The sequence below is a fragment of the Penicillium brevicompactum genome, assembly GCF_028827555.1.
Source record: "Penicillium brevicompactum strain IBT 35665 chromosome Unknown utg000006l_segment0_segment0, whole genome shotgun sequence".
NCBI classification, from domain to species: domain Eukaryota; kingdom Fungi; phylum Ascomycota; class Eurotiomycetes; order Eurotiales; family Aspergillaceae; genus Penicillium; species Penicillium brevicompactum.
Genome location: NW_026623209.1, coordinates 2768202 through 2786773, shown reverse-complemented (window position 1 = coordinate 2786773; position 18572 = coordinate 2768202). Strand labels below are relative to the sequence as shown.

The window sequence follows — 18572 nt, the reverse complement described above, 5'->3', positions numbered from 1 at the left end:
GTACAAAATGTATTTACATATGAAAGGGGCTCTGATCCTTGTTCTCCCTGTATTGATGTCAAGCACACACAATCAAGTACCGAGTGATCGTCAGACGGGAAAGCTGCAAGGGTTGGGTACCTATTCAAGATAGTACGATCGATGTCGCCCCTTTGAGATATATCTTTGAATCGGCGCAACAAAGAACGACCTGTAACATGACCATCGTCTTTGTCAGGTTCAGCCGCTAAGCACCAGGTGTGTTACTCCGTACCCCAGTGGGCAGGGCATCAAAGGACTTGGGCCTCGATGGAGATGGTGCGCATCGCATATCGCGTCAAAGCACGCATGAAAACCTACAAAGACCGAGCCAAATTTAATCCATATTCATTCCGAGCATGCAATCGGGCTTTTCTGGGGTTTGATCAAACACGGGGCTGTCGGTGAATCGACCAGCCAAAGGACGCCGAATAGAAAATCGTACTGGTATTTACACAACAAAAAAAGAGTCCAGATAGCAATCACCACTTGTCCTCACCGGACTTGCGAGCCTAGAGTGGAGGGTTAGCTTGTTTCAGAGTCCGAGTCGGCCGGTCGATGTGTCCGAGTACATACCGGCAGAGCGTTGGGGCCTCCCAATTCCTTCTCCAGGCCATCGACGTAAGTCTTGGGAACACTGGGCTTGTCGGGGTAGTTGAGGCTGACGACACCAACGAGACCGAGGAACGCAGCAACGAAGCATCCGAGGTGGAAGAAGCCCTTGCCGGCGGAGACGTGGGTGTACTGCTCGGGACTGAACACACCGAGGATTTCGTTATCCTCGTGCACAGGCTCGCCAAAGTTGCGCTTCTCTTGCGCATCCCACCAGCCGCCGTAGGGGTCTCTGTGGGCGCGCTTCTCCCGGGGAGGGTTGGGGTAGTTGTTGTTCTGCCTCGGTGTCAGTGCTATCGGTCTCGAGCGGGGATGTGACGTGTGTCTGATTGAGGCGTAGTTACCTGTAGAGGATCCTCAACTTCAGCAGCACGACGGGCTGGGATCTGAGAGAAGGCTGCGCGGGGAGCAATTGCCCGGGAGGCAACCTGTGGCAGGCGCCGGGCCAAGATCCGTTGAGACAGCATCTGAGAGGAATTGAAAGTCAGAAAAGCTGTACAGGAGAAGAGGAAGTATGGCTTAGCCAGAGACTGGACTCACATTTGTGCTGAAAGACAAGAATCAAGAGAGTGTCGTAGGAAGGCAAGACAGCCAATTGGGTACGGAGTAGAGGGGATTTGACAATCGACGGATGGAGGTTTGCGGATTGGAATGCAGCCTGAGAATTCTGGCAGCCAGTTATGTAACACCGCGGATCGCGACAAGGTCGCTCGCCCGAACGAAAAATACTCACTACGTATTCTCATCATCTCCGTTGTTTTTCCGTCCCCATCCCCGCCACAACGCCGATAAGCATGCCAAACTTTTGGTGGTGCATCTATTCAAGATTCCCCATTCGTTGATGGTAATATTTTGCTATTTGGTTGCGCCACTATTGGGATAACTGGGGTCACCTGCCACTGACGGCCCCTGTCACCTGCGGCTACAAGTCATGCAAGACGGCAACCCCAACGGCCCATCACCCCAAGATGACCAAGTAACAACTGAGCCTGATTCCGCGCCGGTAAACGGCTCGAATGAAGAAGATACGTCGAACACTCTTCCTAGCGAGCCGATTCCTGCCGACCCGAAAATCGTCGAAGCAGTCCATCAAACCGACGAACCTCCATCCAAGAAGCGAAGACTCACGGAATCCTCATCGCAACGATCCACTCCTCGACCGCCGTCGCCGCCCTGGAAGAAAGCTGGCTTCGAGGGCCCCACCTCATTCCTCTCTGAAGGGAAGCGCAGGTCTTCGCGAACCAATGCCGTCCCCATCGACTTACAATCACCATCAGACAAAAGAAGCACGCGTGGCGCGCAAAATAAGAGCATCACCAAATCCACGCGCGATGGAAGCAAGCCGGTCACCTCCTCGCCGTTATCGGTGACGCAGTCACGCGCCGACGTCAACGGTAAGCTAGGTGGAAAATCGACAGCCAATGGATCTCCTCGCGCGGCGCCATCCCGTGCCGCGACTAGCAAGGCACAGCGCGTCTCGCAGACACCAGCTTCCAAACCAACTGATTCGCGCGCGAGAGCTCGTAGCTCCACTACACTTCCTCGCCCTTCCGCCAACGGCAATGGCACCACCTCCCGTCCGCTCCGCGATCGCCAATCCCTCTCGAACCCGAAAAAAGACGTCAATGGGGATACAGATGATGCCGACATGGATGGCGAGAACCCCGATCAAGGTTCACTCAAAGTTCCAAGGTTGCGTCTCAAGATCAAAAAACCGGTTCTCCCCATTCGACACCCCGGCCACATCCCGCTTAAGAAACACGCATCTTTCAGAGAATGGGTATACCAAGATGATCCCACAAGCATAATGTCGGAGGCGGACGCTGAAGCAGAGGCACACAAACGACAACAGGTCATGGCTGCAGCGGAGCCTGGGGGTCCTCTAAGCTCGGATGTCTGCTCAGCATATATTACTGACCAGCAAGAAGAGCCTCCCCCACAATACTCGCACCAAGACCATCTTGTTGCCCATGCGCTCTACTTCCAAAAACTCCTCGATAAGGAACATAAGCGACATCGACAAACGGCCAAGCTGTTCGCACAATGGTGCGCCGACGCGTATCGCAAACGTCACAAAGATCCTGAAGACATTCTTCGGGAGCAACAGGAAGAATTGCGGGGGAAGCGCAAGCAGCTATCCAAGGACCTTCAGAAGATGTTCGACCTGGCCCGTGCGGAGATTGACCGTAGTCGTCTAGCCCGGTGGGAAGAACAACGGAAGGTGGAAGATCAGAAAGCCCTGGATCGTGCGATCACACAGTCTACAATGCTCTTTGAGAAACGCCGAGCTGAAATCCTTGGCGAAGTGCCCAGTGACGCGCAAGCGACGAGTGACGACGAGCAAGATTCTGGCTCTGAGTCGGGCTCAGACGAGGAAGATGAGAGCAACATGTCGGACTCAGAATCCGGCACCGATGATGAGACCAATGTTGATGACGACGCTAAGCTGACCGAAGAAGAGCTGCGTTTGAAATACGCCAATCTGCCCACTGAAGACTACACCGACAGCATGTCGGTAGTATCAGGAACTACTGCGATGACCAATCCCGACGAACCCATGGATTCCGAAGCCGCGCTTGATGTGGATTCACATGCTACGCCTGACGATAATCAACTCGATGACGTGGACTCAGTCTTGATGGATGATAGCGATGCATCTACAGACATGGACGATGATATGGGCGATAGCGAGGAAGAGGAGGAAGGGTCCAGCGAGGAGGAAGAGTCAGATGACGAAGGCGAAGACAGAGGTGGTCTCATGGGTTTCTTCTCCAAGAAGGATCTGTCAATACCAAACGGCACAGAAGGAGGCGAGGATACCCAGGCCGAGCCTGAACATGATGACGATGAGGTCGACTTCGAAGACCCGGATGAAGTCTCCCTTGTTCCAATCGGCCCAAGTGCCAGCGGGGGCACCTCGACAGAGGGCACACCTTTAGAGATTGCCGATAACTCGGAGACCTCCCCTGCCACAGGAGGAGATACGTCGGCCGCCGAAACACCTGCTGCTGATACTCCTATGGAGGATGACCCAATGAAATTACAACTGGCGGATGACGATTCTGATGAACCAAAACAACCCGCAGATGAAGCCCAGCCGATGGAACTAGACCATATCAATGAAGTCCAGCCAACTGCTGGAGGAGTATCGAGCGAACCATCACCAGGGACTGTTGCGACTAAGCCATCCGAACCGGAATCGGTTTCTTCACTGGAGCCTGCCATCGAAAAAGCATTGCAGACAAGCCACTCGCCTGCGCCTGGTCTGCAAACGCCAGTCCCCCACCTGCTTCGTGGTACGCTACGTGAATACCAGCACTATGGATTGGACTGGCTTGCGGGTCTTTACAATAATCACATCAACGGCATCTTGGCAGATGAAATGGGTCTTGGTAAAACCATCCAAACAATCGCCCTTCTTGCCCATCTTGCTGTTGACCATGGTATCTGGGGTCCCCACCTGGTAGTCGTGCCTACCAGTGTCATGCTGAATTGGGAGATGGAGTTCAAGAAATGGTGCCCAGGTTTCAAGATCATGACGTACTATGGCAACCAAGAAGAGCGCAAACAGAAACGTCGAGGTTGGACGGACGATAATGCATGGAACGTGCTGATCACGTCCTATCAACTCGTGCTCCAGGATCAGCAGTCTCTCAAACGCAGAAACTGGCAGTATATGATTCTCGATGAAGCGCACAACATCAAGAACTTCCGCTCTCAGAGATGGCAGGCACTGCTCACCTTCAAGTCTCGTGCTCGACTTCTTCTCACGGGTACCCCTCTACAAAATAATCTCACAGAGCTGTGGTCTCTACTCTTCTTCCTGATGCCCTCCGACGGCCAAAGTGGCGGAGTTGAAGGTTTCGCCGATCTCAAGGATTTCTCTGAATGGTTCCGGCGTCCCGTGGAGCAAATTCTGGAGCATGGCAGAGACACGATGGATGAGGAGGCCAAGGGTGTGATCACCAAACTCCATACTGTACTCCGCCCTTATCTTTTGCGTCGCCTCAAGGCCGACGTAGAAAAGCAAATGCCTGGAAAGTATGAACATGTGGTCTACTGCAGGCTTTCAAAGCGGCAAAGATTCCTCTACGATGGGTTTATGTCAATGGCCCAGACTAAAGAGACGCTCGCCTCCGGAAATTTCCTCTCCATCATTCACTGTCTCATGCAACTCCGAAAGGTGTGCAATCATCCGGACCTTTTCGAAACCCGCCCAATTTCCACCTCCTTTGCGATGCCGCGCTCCGTTCCTATGGATTTCAAAGTCAAGGAATCTCTTGTTCGCCGCAGATTGCTCTTCGAGCACCCTCTTACCAAGATTGATTTGGACTTCCTCAACCTTGCACCGGTGTCGCGGGAAGACATTTCACGCCGACTGGCAGATGACAGCATCAGGCTCATGGCGATCGCGCCGTTCAAGAAACTTCGCGAACGCCAGTACAACCGAACTAATTGGGAGATGGGCTTTGACGGATCCAACATGACAACCATTCTAGAATCCCTGGAGAACGCCTGCCGAAAGAGACGCATGGCAGAGCTTGAGCGTTGCCTTTACTTTGAAACCAAGCGCCATGGCCGTCGCCCTATCTACGGAAGTAGTCTGATCGAGTTCATCCGGGCTGGAACCAAGGAGCACGCACTTTCCAATGCACCCTTGCGGAAGCGCTCAATGGCCGACTGGCTGTCGAGTCGGTCTGCGGTCCTTGCATCAATGATCCTGACGATCGAGGAGCGAGGTCTCGAGATGGACGGCTATGTCCAGAGATTCGCTTGCGTTACACCCTCTGTCATTGCGGCAGGAATGAACGAAGCCGCCTTGACCCCCGTTGAAACGCGACTCTTGACCAATACTCGTCGCGACCAGCCCTACGACCCCTTCCACCAAGCACGCATGCGTCTCTCCATCGCCTTCCCGGATAAGCGTCTGCTTCAATACGACTGCGGCAAACTCCAGCGCCTGGATAAGCTGCTACGTGATCTCAAAGCCGGCGGCCATCGGGCGCTGATCTTCACTCAGATGACCAAGATGCTTGATATCCTAGAGCAGTTCCTCAATATCCACGGCCATCGCTACCTCCGCCTCGACGGCACCACCAAGGTCGAGTCGCGCCAGATGCTCACCGAGCGGTTCAACAGCGACCCGCGCATCCTAGCATTTATCCTATCAAGTCGATCCGGTGGTCTCGGAATCAACCTTACGGGTGCCGACACGGTCATCTTCTACGATTTGGATTGGAACCCAGCCATGGACAAGCAGTGTCAAGATCGCTGTCATCGTATCGGACAGACTCGCGACGTGCACATCTACCGGTTCGTCTCAGAGTACACGATCGAGTCCAACATCCTGCGCAAAGCCAACCAGAAGCGCATGTTGGATGACGTCATCATCCAAGAGGGTGAATTCACGACGGACTACTTCACCAAATTGAAGGCGGAAGAGATGGTCGAACCCGACGAGCGCGACGGACAGGACGAAGCCAGTGCGGCGATGGACCGTGTACTCGGCAATCGGGTCGGGGGTGGTACCCGAGTGTTCGAAGCAGCCGAGGACAAGGAGGATCTGGACGCGGCGAAGAACGCAGAGAAAGAGCAAGAACATGCGGACGATGGGGATTTCGAGGAAAATGCAGCGACGGCCGTTGGAGCCGACGGAAATCCCGAAACAAGTCCGGCGCACGTGGGCGATCAGCCTGGTCACATCGACGACTATTTGATGCGATTCATGGAGTGGAACATGAAGGATGAACCCCTGGTTTTGCCCCCGGACAAAAGCAAGAAGAAATCCAAAAAGGGCAAAGAGCATCAAATGAAGAGGCGGCGATAGATCACGAGGACAATGCGCCTTTATTTTTGCCGTTTCATATCACCGGAGTTACCTGTCTGAGGGGAGGGCCCACGGAGTGTAATTGTAATAGTTTTAAGTGTATAATGTGAAATTAGCTTCTTCTTTTCCCCCTTCTACAATATTTCTCTTCTCGCTCTTAGGTTTTGTTCAAGAAATTCCCCGCAATTCCTCGTATAGCCATGGGCTCAAAGCGTATTCCTCATGTCGAGTCTCCCATTAACAATGTACAAGGTTAGCCCTAAAGATCCAAGGTTTTATACTCATACCCCAACATTCATACCCCAACATAAGACTAGTTTGAAGCATAACCATAACCATAAGCCATCAGATCTGAGAATGCCCTTATTGGAGAAGATAAATAAAGTTAGCCCCGAAACGACATCCGAAGCGTCGGAAGTATCCAATTAGCCTTTGGAGTACCATTACCCTTTTGGGCTTCATCCACATCTACCTAGGGTAGTCTTAACACGACTCAGTTTATTCACTTTCCTCAGTCTAGTCAATCTAGTCAATCTAGTCAATCTAGTCCTGCTAGCCTACCGTTTTTGACAAATACTCTAAATTAAAATCCCCGGAGATTATACTCGTTCTAGATTCAGTGGATCATTGGAAGATCGGATGCTAGACTAGACCCTTACTTGATCTCCAGCTAGCAATCCAGCTAAGAGCACGGCCATCTTGACTTCTCAGTATTCGTCTGTGCTACATCTGTAGTCACGGCGAGAACCGCCACATCTGCCTATTGGGTTCCGCACTAGACGGTGAGATAGATTAATGTGGAGAGTGTCAAAAGGAACTAATGTGCAAGATGCAACATGGTAATTTTAATATACATTGCCGATTGCTGGTACCGATACCATTGTTGGTTAGGTCGTGGTTATACTTAGTACCTGGTTCCTTCATCTGGGTGGCATGGTTCGCAATATGCACTGTTCAGGCACTTTGGGGAAAGGTGAAGGGGGGCGACTTTGGAGTCTCCGCATTGAAATCACGAAATCACGGAGTTCACGGAAATCATGAATCATGAAATATGGAGAATGATGTCTTCATTGTGCTTCGACCTAGGCACAGACAATAAAAAAAAGAAAAGAAAAAAAAAAAAAAAAGACAATCACCGCAGTCATCGACGTGGCACCTGGTGATGTTTGTGAAATAATAATAATATGCACTCACGGAGCTCCTAGTGTATCAAGTTGAACATTGGACGATCTTCTCGGGAGGCATTTCTATTTTCTTCACCAACAGGAAATCACTGGAAAAGCCGTACCGGTCGATCTCCCCAAAGCCAAAAAATTCCCACAGTAACCTCGGCAATCAGTCTCCGAAGCCGCTGGCCTGTGAGCGTGGAGCAACGAGCGGAGTTGGAGACCAGCGCGCTCCGGCGCGGTATACGATGGGTATACGACAAAACTCGCATGATGATCTCACGCCAGACCGAAGAGAGGAAAGTGCGGTGAAAAGTGGAGCTATAACTAGTGGATCTTGCAGCAGGGATTACGAGTGGTTCATCTCTGGGGTTGGAGATGGGAGAGACTGAGGAAGAACCACATCGTCTCCGAAGATACGCCGGATCAGGATGGTGATTTGGTGGGGTTGGATGGGAGACTCCAAAGATCTCCAACTGTTGCCACCGATCGGGTTTAGGTCGGCTGTTGGCTTACTGGCTGACTCTCCCTTTTTTTGCTTTTTTTTTCTTTTTGACTGCAACGAGCATACCGATTCCGGTGAAAGACCCGGATATTAAGCTTTGGATTCGGCCAACCTCCATGAGGTGCAGGTAGATCCACGGTGATCTGGAGATCTCTCTAGCCTCAGATTGGTTGAGATGGGTTAATATATCCGCTTCCTTTCCGGGTTGAGCCGCCGCGCTGATTGATCGCTCGTATACCATGGGATTTGCCAAATTGGAAGTGGTTAGGAAATTAAAAAATCGTCATTGGGTCGGGGATTTGACGCTAAAGAGGTGAAGAAGAGGAATTAACGTGAATTATCGAGAGCATAAACTAATGTACGGAGTTCTATCTCCCGAGGTCCGTGACACTGTGTACATACTCCATACTCCGTAAATGATCAGACAATATACGGAGAGTACGGAGAACGCAGCCGTGGAGTCTCCAGAAGCATAGACCAAACCTGACTCAAGACACCCTGGATGTATTCCAAATCTTGACAGCTTTCTTTGTCGCGGCTGTTGACATGTCCAAGAGGCGTCAAGAGGCGCGATTAATTTAATTCGTTAAAGAGAAAAAGAACTCTATAGATTACTCCGTACTAGTATCCCTGTCTCAGCGATATGTGTCCCTGTCTCAGGTTCGTCGACTAGACTCGCCCGAGTAAACTTTGAAGTCCAAAAGGACGAATTGCCAAAAAAAGCAAAAAAAAAGAGATTCAAAGAGATATGATCCACCGGGAAATGACATTGATAGGGAATTCCGGTACACTCTGTTAATTGGAGCCCGGCAGAGCTCCAGATTTTCATTCCCGAGGAGCTTGATTGCCAGTGGCGTGAAGAAGTTCATTCCATGGTACGAAGTGCAGAGTGCAGAGTGCAGACATTGGAGATACTACACCGTTTCAGAACAAGTTGACATCTGCACAAGCACATGGGGAATGATTGGCAGAGGCTCGTGCTGCCTCCGGATTCTTACGGGACCGTGCATCTCTTTACTCTGTACAGCTGTCATACAAGATCCTGGAGAGATGATCAATCCATTCTCGATATCCGCCTTTGTTCAACTGCGCCAAGCGCTCGGCTGGGAATAGTAGAGGGTGCTGGCAGGAGCGTTGCTGTCTGTCAATGGGTCGGGTCCACTTGGAGTAAATGACATAGGTGAGATCGTCGAGACCCAAACCATGTCAAGGTTTCCCATCTCGTCATGCAAATCTCGTTCATGATCGACGCCGCGTGCACGCCACGCTAAGGGGAAGTGGAAAGTTGGTGGAGCTGCGAAGTGGACTTTGGTTGACATTGGAGATAGTCGGAGGGATGTTTTCTGGCCCTAACAAACCACTCTTATTATTCTCATTATTCTTTTCTCCTTTTATTTTTATTTATATCTCGAAAGCCTCGCCCGTTTCCTGTCTTCTTTTCTTTTCGTTGATCATCTTTGATTCTCTTGGACTTTTTGTACTCACAACCATACAGGAGTTGTATACTAAAGTCTTACCATGAAGACTTCCATCTCATCAGACGTCTGGGACAAGAAGAAGGCGTTGATCGCCCGATTGTATATGGAGGAGGAATGGCCATTGAAACAGGTCATCAAGCAGATTCGATCCGACGACTTCAATCCCAGGTGAGTTCGCCAGAGTTGGTTGACTCCGACATCGGATATCCCGAGTTCAGCCCGGCTAACCCTAACCCGTTCAGTGAAACCCAACTGCGAAGCCGATTGAAGAAATGGCGGGTTACCAAGCCCTCGCGCCAGACCAGAAAGAAGAGTCATGCCTCTTCAGGCGATGAGCCCGAGGATGTCCCCCGCAAGCCCTCAGTCCAACGACCTCTGCCCTCATTACACCGAGAGGCCCGCCACGACTGGCCCGTCCAGTCTATCTACGGCGCCCCAGAAGACCGCAAATGGTCCGACCCAATGGCCCAGCAACTCACCCCAAGCCCCTCCGGCGAGCATGTCCTCGCCTCAGACCGCTCCGTCTACCAACACCCCAGCCCAACCACATCCTTCGAGCAATCCAGCACCTCCCCCGTCGGCGAGGGCCTCATTCTCAACACCACCGTGCCCCCATACAGCAACCAGGCCTACCCTCTCTCACCAGAATCCTGCCTCCCCAGCCCCGGCACCACAACACCGGGCCTCGCCTGGCCTCCCCGCTCCGTCTCCGCCGACTACGGCCTCAACCCAGCACAGTGGTACTCGCTTCCCTTCGAAGCCATCACTCCTCCATCTGCCGTGCCGCAGTCCACTGCTCCAATGACCCCTTCCATAAGTGGATACATGCCTTCGGGCCAGTATCAGCCCCATTACCCTTACCCAGACGGTGATTATCACTACGACAAGAACTGGCGTCGCGCCATGTCTCTGCAGTATGATATGCATGGCCACCCGGTTCCGGGAAGGGAGGGTGAGAGGAAGATGCAGTCTCATGCTATGGCTTCGCCTTCGACTCAGCCTGGCTCACATCCCGCCATGTGTGCTCCTATCATGCCTTATATGGGCGCGCATTATGACCAGAAGCCCCCTGTGGGCTATTAGGTCTGCTTGTTTCTATTATACCTTATTATAAATACCTGTGATACCTCTTGTTTTATGTGTTCTATATGGGTGGTTCTTTTGTCTTTTCTTGTCATACCCGGCGTTGGTTCTTCTACATTTTTTTTCTTATTATTGTTTATTGGGGAGTCTTGGATGAGAAACAAGCTGTACACATCGATACCAATTTCACAACCTGTACCATACAGTCTTTCTTGAGAATATTGAAATCTTCAAAGTCCTAAGTTGTATCATCAGTCTTCAAAGAAAATCAAAGTGCTCTATCCATATAGTTCATAGCATACGTAGATCACGTATGAACCAATAATGCCTGGCACTCGAGACCTTCCGCTTCTAATCTAGTGCTTACTTCTTGGCACCCTTGATCTGAGAAGAATTGAGCACACCCCTGAATCCTCTGACCCGCTCGCAGATTATTATATGAGCTCTCTGATTTGCTCACAGAGTAGAACCACAGTGGAAGATCGAACGCACTCAGTAAGCTACGTGTATATCGATCAAATGCAAGATGATAGTTCACCACGTGCACTCCATCTCTCTAAAAGCCCCCATCTTCCCATTAAAGAAGGGGAGTTGAAGAACTACCGGCTTCGTCAACACCCGCTTGTTCAGACAATATCTCTTCCCATTCAACTAGTCAAAAATACTGTTGCCTATCAATGAACCACATCGATATTTCGAGCAAAGATTTCCCCTCAGTGTTGCTTCGGTTATGAGCTCCACCTCAACCGAGCTCCGAACTTGCACTCAAGCGAGGGCGAATAGTTGGATTTACTTGCTATAATATTCCAAGGTCGCTGTGTGATAAGTCTACCTAAGGAAATAATTTGACTCAGAGATCAGACAAAACATGTGTTACACCCGATACCAGCTTGCTTTTTACTTAGTAAGCTCTTGTTCAGTAGGTCCTCTCCGAAACGGGCTCTGGTGGTAATCTAGCACTGACAATGAGTCATGGCGACGATGGGCCGAAATCGGTCTGCGGGCATATAAATTGACCACAACATTAAGTGGATTGATTGACCTGCCATTCATTGTGCTTTTCACTATATTCGAATAGAGGAAGCTTGCGAGCTACTTCATTCGTCTACCGTTCGTATCCAGAATTATTGAGCACCCGGAGGTACTTTCTCTATTCTTTGACACTGCCTCCTCAGACCATCGCTCATCACAATGTACTCATTGTTTATATAGAATCTAATTCAAAATGTCCCAGATGACCATCAACGATGATTCTTTCAGAACCGAGCTCCGAAATACCAAAGTGCTTGAGGGACCGTTTCCAGACCTAGACTTTGACAAGTTCCCCGAAATACCTCACGATGCCTTCAAGCTGTGGTTCCACGAAGCGGTCGCAGCTGGGGTCAGAGAGCCCCATGCAATGACTCTTTCCACGGTTGACGATCAAGGCCACCCAGACGCGCGAGTTCTGATTCTGAAAAATGTCGATGCTCGTGGCTGGCATTTCGCCGTGAAATCCGACAGCCCCAAAGGAAAACAATTAGCAGGTAATGGACATGCTGCTTTAACCTTTTACTGGCCTCAGCTTGCCCGACAAATTCGTCTGAAAGGAAGAGCCATCGAACTTCCCGAAGCAGAGAGTGCTCTTGACTACCAAGCTCGGCCTATTGAATCAAGAATTAGTGCAGTAGCCTCGGACCAAAGTGAAGTCCTTTTCGACCGTGATACGCTGATTCGGAATCTTGCCGAGACCAAGTTGAAGATGTCGAAAGATGCAATGTCAGGCGTGGAGAAATGGAGAGTCTATACAGTTGCACCTGATACGGTGGAATTCTGGCAGGGAGAGGCTAGTCGTCTTCACAACCGGCTTCAGTATACATACAACGAGGGTGAAGATAAATGGCAGAAGAACTTGCTCTGGCCTTGAAACAGGTTACATCTGTTTGGCTAGTCATGTCTAGTAGCATATATGATAAGCTGAAATGGAGACTGGGATTGTTATGAAATTTATGGCAAGAAGGCTTCATCAATTCCCCTTGAGGAGATACTCAAAATGGCAAAACCCAGCTTCTTTGCCTATCAAAGTTAGCTATCCAATACACAGGTACAGTCTTCCGTATTAATGCTAGTGACATTGACCAATGTATGTAAAGTAGGGCCATCGTCAGAGCTATCAGGCTCTTTCTCAGTGATTTCTGGGGCATTACGGTATTTTGATGTTGACCTATCGACTGCACTACAGCTATCACCATCATATAGTTCTACCAGAGTCACGGAGCGGTAAAATATAATACATCAGTGTGTTTCATGTTTGTTCTAAAGAAATGACCTCGTGAGAGTGTGGAGGTATGAATGATTTTGAGAACGAACATCCGGCCTCAATGCAGAATTTCCATTTTCCGATTCTTCAATAGTCACCTGGGCAATCATGTGTGCCGAAAAGAGCCTCTAGCATTGACTTGTCTCACACCAAGCTGATTGATTTAACGCTCGAGAGAGAAGGTGAACTCGGTCCGGATCTCCCGAGGTCCTATGTAGTAGCCCCAATTGGGTCTTATGAAGGCTTCAAAATCAGAAGAAAAACACCATTTAATTGAATTAAGGCCCGGCAAATACAAAGATAAATAACCTTGGAAACCAATTTGACTCTCGTATCAATATATATCTGTAAAATCCGCTTGGAACAATAAGACAAGGTGTTATCTATAACTAGAACATACTTTGACTCTAGCTATCTCCCATAATAACACAAGATTTAACTCTAGGTATACTTTTAAAGATAAATTATGAAATATTATCTTGGGTATCCACTTGGGAAAATTCAGCACAAAGAGTAGTACGGAGTAATATGCGCAAAGAAGCTGTTGCACTACGTACCAACACCCAACACTGTCGAGTTATCCGAAAAGGAACCTCGGCATCTTGCGGGGAAACCCCCATATACTTCTTTCTCTCCACAGTCTCACTCTTCCCTTCCCTCTCACCTTGCTATTTTCTTATTGACTCTTTCACTTCCACCTCGAGCTCAATTGATTAAAATTGCATCACTTACCCAATCTACATTGCATCTACATACACTCACCATCCCGTCTTGCACATTTTCACCTCCAAAATGCGCGCCGTCCAAGTCAGCGAATATGTCAAAGTAACCCCCCCTGCCCCCCCCCCCCCCTCCCCCTCCCTCCCCATACAAACCCCAATCTAACCTCCATCCCAAGGGCCCCCTCGACCTAAAAGTAACCGAGGTCCCAACCCCAACCCCAACCGCCGACAAATACCTCATCGAAATCCACTCCGCCGGCACCAACTTCTTCGACATCCTCCAAATCCAAGGCAAATACCAACACCAGCCGCCCCTCCCCTGGGTCGGCGGCGCCGAATTCGCCGGCACAATTCTAGCAACCCCAACCAACAACCCGCGCTTCAAAGTCGGCGACCGCGTCTTCGGTGCCACCCAAGGCGCCTACGCAACCCACGTCCTAGCCTCTGAACAAACCCTCCTCCCCGTTCCACCGGGCTGGTCCTTCGAAGACGCAGCCGGTCTCTTCGTCACAGCCCCGACATCCTACGGCGGTCTTGTGACGCGCGCGGGCGTCAAGGCCGGCGACTGGGTTCTTGTTCACGCTGCTGCGGGCGGAGTTGGGCTTGCGGCTGTGCAGATTGCGAAGGCTATGGGGGCGACTGTTATTGCGACGGCGGGGACGGAGAGGAAGAGGGAGGTTGCGAAGGCGTTTGGGGCGGATTATGTGGTTGATTATGGTGATAAGGGGTGGCCGGAGATTGTGAAGAAGTTGTGTAAGGAGAAGAGAAGTGGAAATGGGGCTGCTGGTGTGGATATTGTTTATGATCCTGTTGGGATGATTGATGCGAGTTTGAAGTGTGTGGCGTGGAATGCGCGGTTGCTGGTTATTGGGTTTGCGGCTGGGAAGATTGAGAAGGTTGCGTTGAATCGGGTGTTGCTTAAGAATGTGAGTATTGTGGGGTTGCATTGGGGGCAGTATGCGAAGTTTGAGACGGAGACTGTTGGGGATGTGTGGAAGGGGATTTTCGATTTGGTGAAGCAGGGGAAGTTTAGGGGGACTTCGTTTAAGGATGAGAGCTTTGTTGGGTTGGAGAGTGTACCCAGGGCGCTTAAGGCGCTTGGTGGGCGGGAGACTTGGGGAAAGGTTGTTGTGAATGTCATCGGGGAGGCGAAGAGTAAGCTGTGAGAGGATTGAGGTCTTATATGGAATAAGTAGTGCTTGATTGAGGTGAATGTGAGAATGTAGATTTTCCATTATGTATTGAATGTAGTGCGCAAGGAGTCATGCTCTCGTAGACAAAGTATAGTCCCCGAAGGGACGACTCGAGCAAGTATAACATGAACTATGAAGGCCCTGTATTGCTCTAGCAACCTCTGGAGATCAGAGAGAACCCTGACGGGATCCCGGCTCGCAGCCCAGCTCCGGTCGGTCACGGCCACAAGACGCGGCGCAGTGGTGACTGTTCTCCGAAGAGAGCCCTTGAGGATGTCCAATTTGGACTGGGGCAGCTGGGTTGCGAAGTTGCAAAGTGCGATGTGTATTTGGACGTGATATAGTGGTCGATGCATGCTGTATGGTTAGTGAGATGTATTGATAGCCCTGGAGTCGTGACAGGCTGTGGTATTTTGACACTGAGAATGTAACATTATATTCTGCTGTGTCGAGTCCTGAACAGGAATGAAGTGAGCAAAGTGAAGAAGTCGTCGGTTGGAAAAAAATAATCCACATGGTGCACAAAGGCGGTGTAGAAGGCGGTAGAAATAACATACGAGAAGGACTGATTTTGCCATCCTAAATCAACCCTAATGTAGACAAGAGCAATACCCTCGAATCAGAACCTCATCACAACAATACAAATCAGATTGAAACTTGACATGGCTCAGGTACCAGTTCAAAAGTAGCTGGGGCACACGAGAAACTCGGCATTTGTGGTCCAGAGCCCTTCTTTCTGCCTCGAAGAACCGAAAATGCTCGCAATCTCACACAATCTCACATACATAGATCAAGAAAGCCTCAATTCTGCATATCCATATTCAAAACCAAAATTCAATTTACTCGAACAGAATTCCATAAAATACCCCATATCTCCAAAGACATCAAAATCGCACCATGCTTGTTCCCAAGCCATCATCATAACATCATTACAAACAATCATCCTCATCCTCATCCATTCATTCATAACCACCAACCACCCAATATAACCCCTCCAACCCCTCAATGATGTCTCTCCCGCATTTCCACAATAGCAGTCCACCCCTCACAACAAGACCGACTCATATTATGACCACACCAACAACAAGAAACCTTCCTCGGAAGCAGCGGCGCAGGCCGTAGATCCATTCCCTGAACGGCGTGCGCAGCAGGAACAGCGGACTGTAGGGACATGCGGGAGGCAGGCTTTCGATCATTTTTCTTACGCCCGTTGAGCTTGGGCTCGTCTGTTCGTTCTGGGTAGGCTAGGCGCGCGTAGACTTCGGAGGGGAGATCGTGCCAGTATTTGCAGCGGCAGCAGATGACGAAGATTTTGGCGAGTTGGCGGGGTTTGGATCTTTGGGATCGGCGCTTTAGGAGGCTCATTGGGCCGCGGGGTTCTGGGAGGTCTGGTTGCATGGGTTGGTTGGTGGGGGGTTCGGTTTTGGGGGATTGTTCGGCGGGTTTGGGGATGTGGGTTGGGCTGGTAAGTGGCTTGATGGGAAGGGTTGGTTTGGTGATGAGGGTAGCTCTGTGGACGGGTGGGGGTTGAAGGACTGGGGTTGGCTGGAGGATTGGAGCGGGTTTGAGAGTAGGTGATGGCTTGGATGGCTTGGATGTATTCTCTGGTTTGGGCTCGAGAGTCATTGGTTCACGCGAGAAATCGGGAGACTCTGGCGCGTCTTCGTCGGCAGTGTCGTAGTTGGAATGACCCTCGTAGTCGGAGTTGTGCGAGGATGTGCGGCTGTGGCCTGGTCTGAATATACCTGGTCCTCTTGGCTGGTCGTGGGAGCTGCGCGAGGCTCGTTGTGGAGATCTTTGAGAAACGCGGTGGGAGTCTGACATGTCTATGGATGTTCGATGACTTCTTGCCCCGGGCGATGTGTTGCCCGTGTGGAATGGTGATCGGACACCTACTTGGAAGGGAGAGTGCGGAATGTCCCGAAGTGTGTCACTTGAAGTAGTTGGAACTCTCCAGCTATCAAGACTCCGGCGTTCGCTTTTGGCAGGAAGCCTGGGTGGGTCGGGTTGAGAAGGCTCATTGAAGTCCTCCTTGAATCGACTTGCGGTTTGGGGAGGGGTGTTGGAAGATGGGACGGGAATTCGACTTTTCTTCTCGTCATCAGATTGAGACTGGCCAGGAAGTGGGGAAGGCTGTGGGGGAGGTTGGTTGGAATCGTGCAATGACAAAGGCGTGGGAATCATCGAGTCCTTTGGACTCGAGTCATTTGTATCCGCAGGATTCAATGCAAGAGGAGAGGACTTGTATGTTCGTGGGTAGGGGTCCACTCGATTTCTCCTAGCCAGACTTCCAGTGGAGTTCGATTGCGCCAGTTGCAGTGGTGTATAGATTCTTGCGACAGAGCTTGGCGTGTCCGGAGACTCTGGCGCAGCTATCTCCGGAGGTATGGCGATTTTCGCAGGACACGGAGGAAAAGTCTGAGCCAAGCTTTGCGAAGCTGGCATACTGGAAGCCCTCATGGTGCGGTCGTTCCGATTCACGCGGTCGAGAGAATGATCTACCGTTGGAAGGCTTTTCCTATCGTGCTTGAGTGCTGCCGCGAACAAGTCACGATCGAGCTCATCAGGAACTGGTTTGGTCAGGGCCTCCCCATTTCGAGCGTTTCCGACTGTAGACCGTCCATCTTTCAACTTTTTAGACAAAGACCAGCTCCTCTCGGTTCCATGCTGTGCTTTCCAAGCTTCGGCCATCTTCCAATTCTCGCGGAGATCATCAGACTTCGGCGTGGCATGAAGTAGACGGCTCGTGGTTGGCCTTGCCGTCTTGTTGGCGGTGGATAAGTTGAGAGCCGTGCCATGTTTGGACTGTAGCTCTCTGGTGATGGCCGTTCCAAATCGTTCTGGTAGAGTCAAAGGCAAAGATGGCGGGTTGGTGTCTGTCTGGAGCCGGCTGAACTCAGCGTATTGGTTCTCAAGATCACTCGAAGCTGAGCTGCGACGTGAGCGCCTGAAGATCGCAGACAGCCCACCGGAAGATTTGGGCCTCTCCGAATTCGCGCTCGAGGATCTGCTCGAGTTGCTTACTGGCTGTTTCTTCGTGAGACGGCGCGAGGTTCGGTCATGGACACCGAGGTCCACTTTGCTCTGGGCATCCTCGAGGGCAAGCAAACGCTTCTCAAGTTCCCGTCTCTCAGCCTCCAGCCGTCGGGTCACGCGCTTCTCCTTTTTGTTAGGTTTTTCCAGCGCTGGAGACTTGCCAATTCCGACCTCTTTCGCTAGCGAATGTGTCGTCTGCGTAGTAGTCTCATCCTCTCCGGGTGGCACTGATAGACTGGACCCAGGTGTTCCGGTGGAGGGCAACCGTGAGTGCATGGGCGAGTACGAGACGGAGCTCGGAGTCTCATCGTCCAACACGCGAGCCGCATTGGATTCCTCTGCCTGCTGGGCTGCCTCGCGACTTAAAAAGGGGAGTGGAGGGACAAATTCACCATGACTGGCGCGTTTCTGGGAGTGTTTAGTTCAGGTTCCCCGGGTATAGACATAGAAACCACTCACATCCGATTTGAACACACGGCTGATGTGCTCGGAAAAGGAGGCGCGACGGCGCCTGCGATCGGTTGACATTGAAAATGATGCGACCGAGTGAGCGAGTGTAGAAAGCGAATGACATCGGGCTGCTGGAGCCCAGTAAGTTTGTATGATCGTGAAGCATGAGAGCGTAGCGTAAAG

At 50.9% G+C, this 18572-nt stretch overlaps 6 protein-coding genes across 6 annotated transcripts; 4 read left to right on the top strand and 2 right to left on the bottom strand.

The window, feature by feature from the left end:
• Positions 1 to 500: 500 nt before the first annotated feature.
• N7506_009246 (uncharacterized protein) lies at positions 501 to 1097 on the bottom strand (the record flags this gene model as incomplete). The annotated part of the gene is made up of 3 exons (XM_056958539.1): positions 501 to 530; positions 595 to 906; positions 975 to 1097. The coding sequence occupies 3 exons, from the start codon at positions 1095 to 1097 to the stop codon at positions 501 to 503; spliced, it is 465 nt and encodes a 154-aa protein (XP_056807929.1).
• A 464-nt stretch (positions 1098 to 1561) lies between these two features.
• swr1 (putative SNF2 family helicase/ATPase (Swr1)) lies at positions 1562 to 6457 on the top strand (the record flags this gene model as incomplete). Its single annotated transcript, XM_056958538.1, has 1 exon — positions 1562 to 6457. The coding sequence occupies one exon, from the start codon at positions 1562 to 1564 to the stop codon at positions 6455 to 6457; it is 4896 nt and encodes a 1631-aa protein (XP_056807928.1).
• A 3189-nt stretch (positions 6458 to 9646) lies between these two features.
• N7506_009244 (Clr5 domain-containing protein) lies at positions 9647 to 10689 on the top strand (the record flags this gene model as incomplete). Its single annotated transcript, XM_056958537.1, has 2 exons — positions 9647 to 9774; positions 9849 to 10689. The coding sequence occupies 2 exons, from the start codon at positions 9647 to 9649 to the stop codon at positions 10687 to 10689; spliced, it is 969 nt and encodes a 322-aa protein (XP_056807927.1).
• A 1225-nt stretch (positions 10690 to 11914) lies between these two features.
• On the top strand, positions 11915 to 12595 carry N7506_009243 (pyridoxine/pyridoxamine 5'-phosphate oxidase; the record flags this gene model as incomplete). The annotated part of the gene is made up of 1 exon (XM_056958536.1): positions 11915 to 12595. The coding sequence occupies one exon, from the start codon at positions 11915 to 11917 to the stop codon at positions 12593 to 12595; it is 681 nt and encodes a 226-aa protein (XP_056807926.1).
• Positions 12596 to 13780: 1185 nt separating this feature from the next.
• Positions 13781 to 14876, top strand: N7506_009242 (NADPH:quinone oxidoreductase family protein; the record flags this gene model as incomplete). Its single annotated transcript, XM_056958535.1, has 2 exons — positions 13781 to 13813; positions 13887 to 14876. 2 exons carry the CDS (start codon positions 13781 to 13783, stop codon positions 14874 to 14876), a joined length of 1023 nt encoding a protein of 340 aa, XP_056807925.1.
• Positions 14877 to 15905: 1029 nt separating this feature from the next.
• Positions 15906 to 18467, bottom strand: N7506_009241 (uncharacterized protein; the record flags this gene model as incomplete). Its single annotated transcript, XM_056958534.1, has 2 exons — positions 15906 to 18347; positions 18399 to 18467. 2 exons carry the CDS (start codon positions 18465 to 18467, stop codon positions 15906 to 15908), a joined length of 2511 nt encoding a protein of 836 aa, XP_056807924.1.
• Positions 18468 to 18572: the final 105 nt, after the last annotated feature.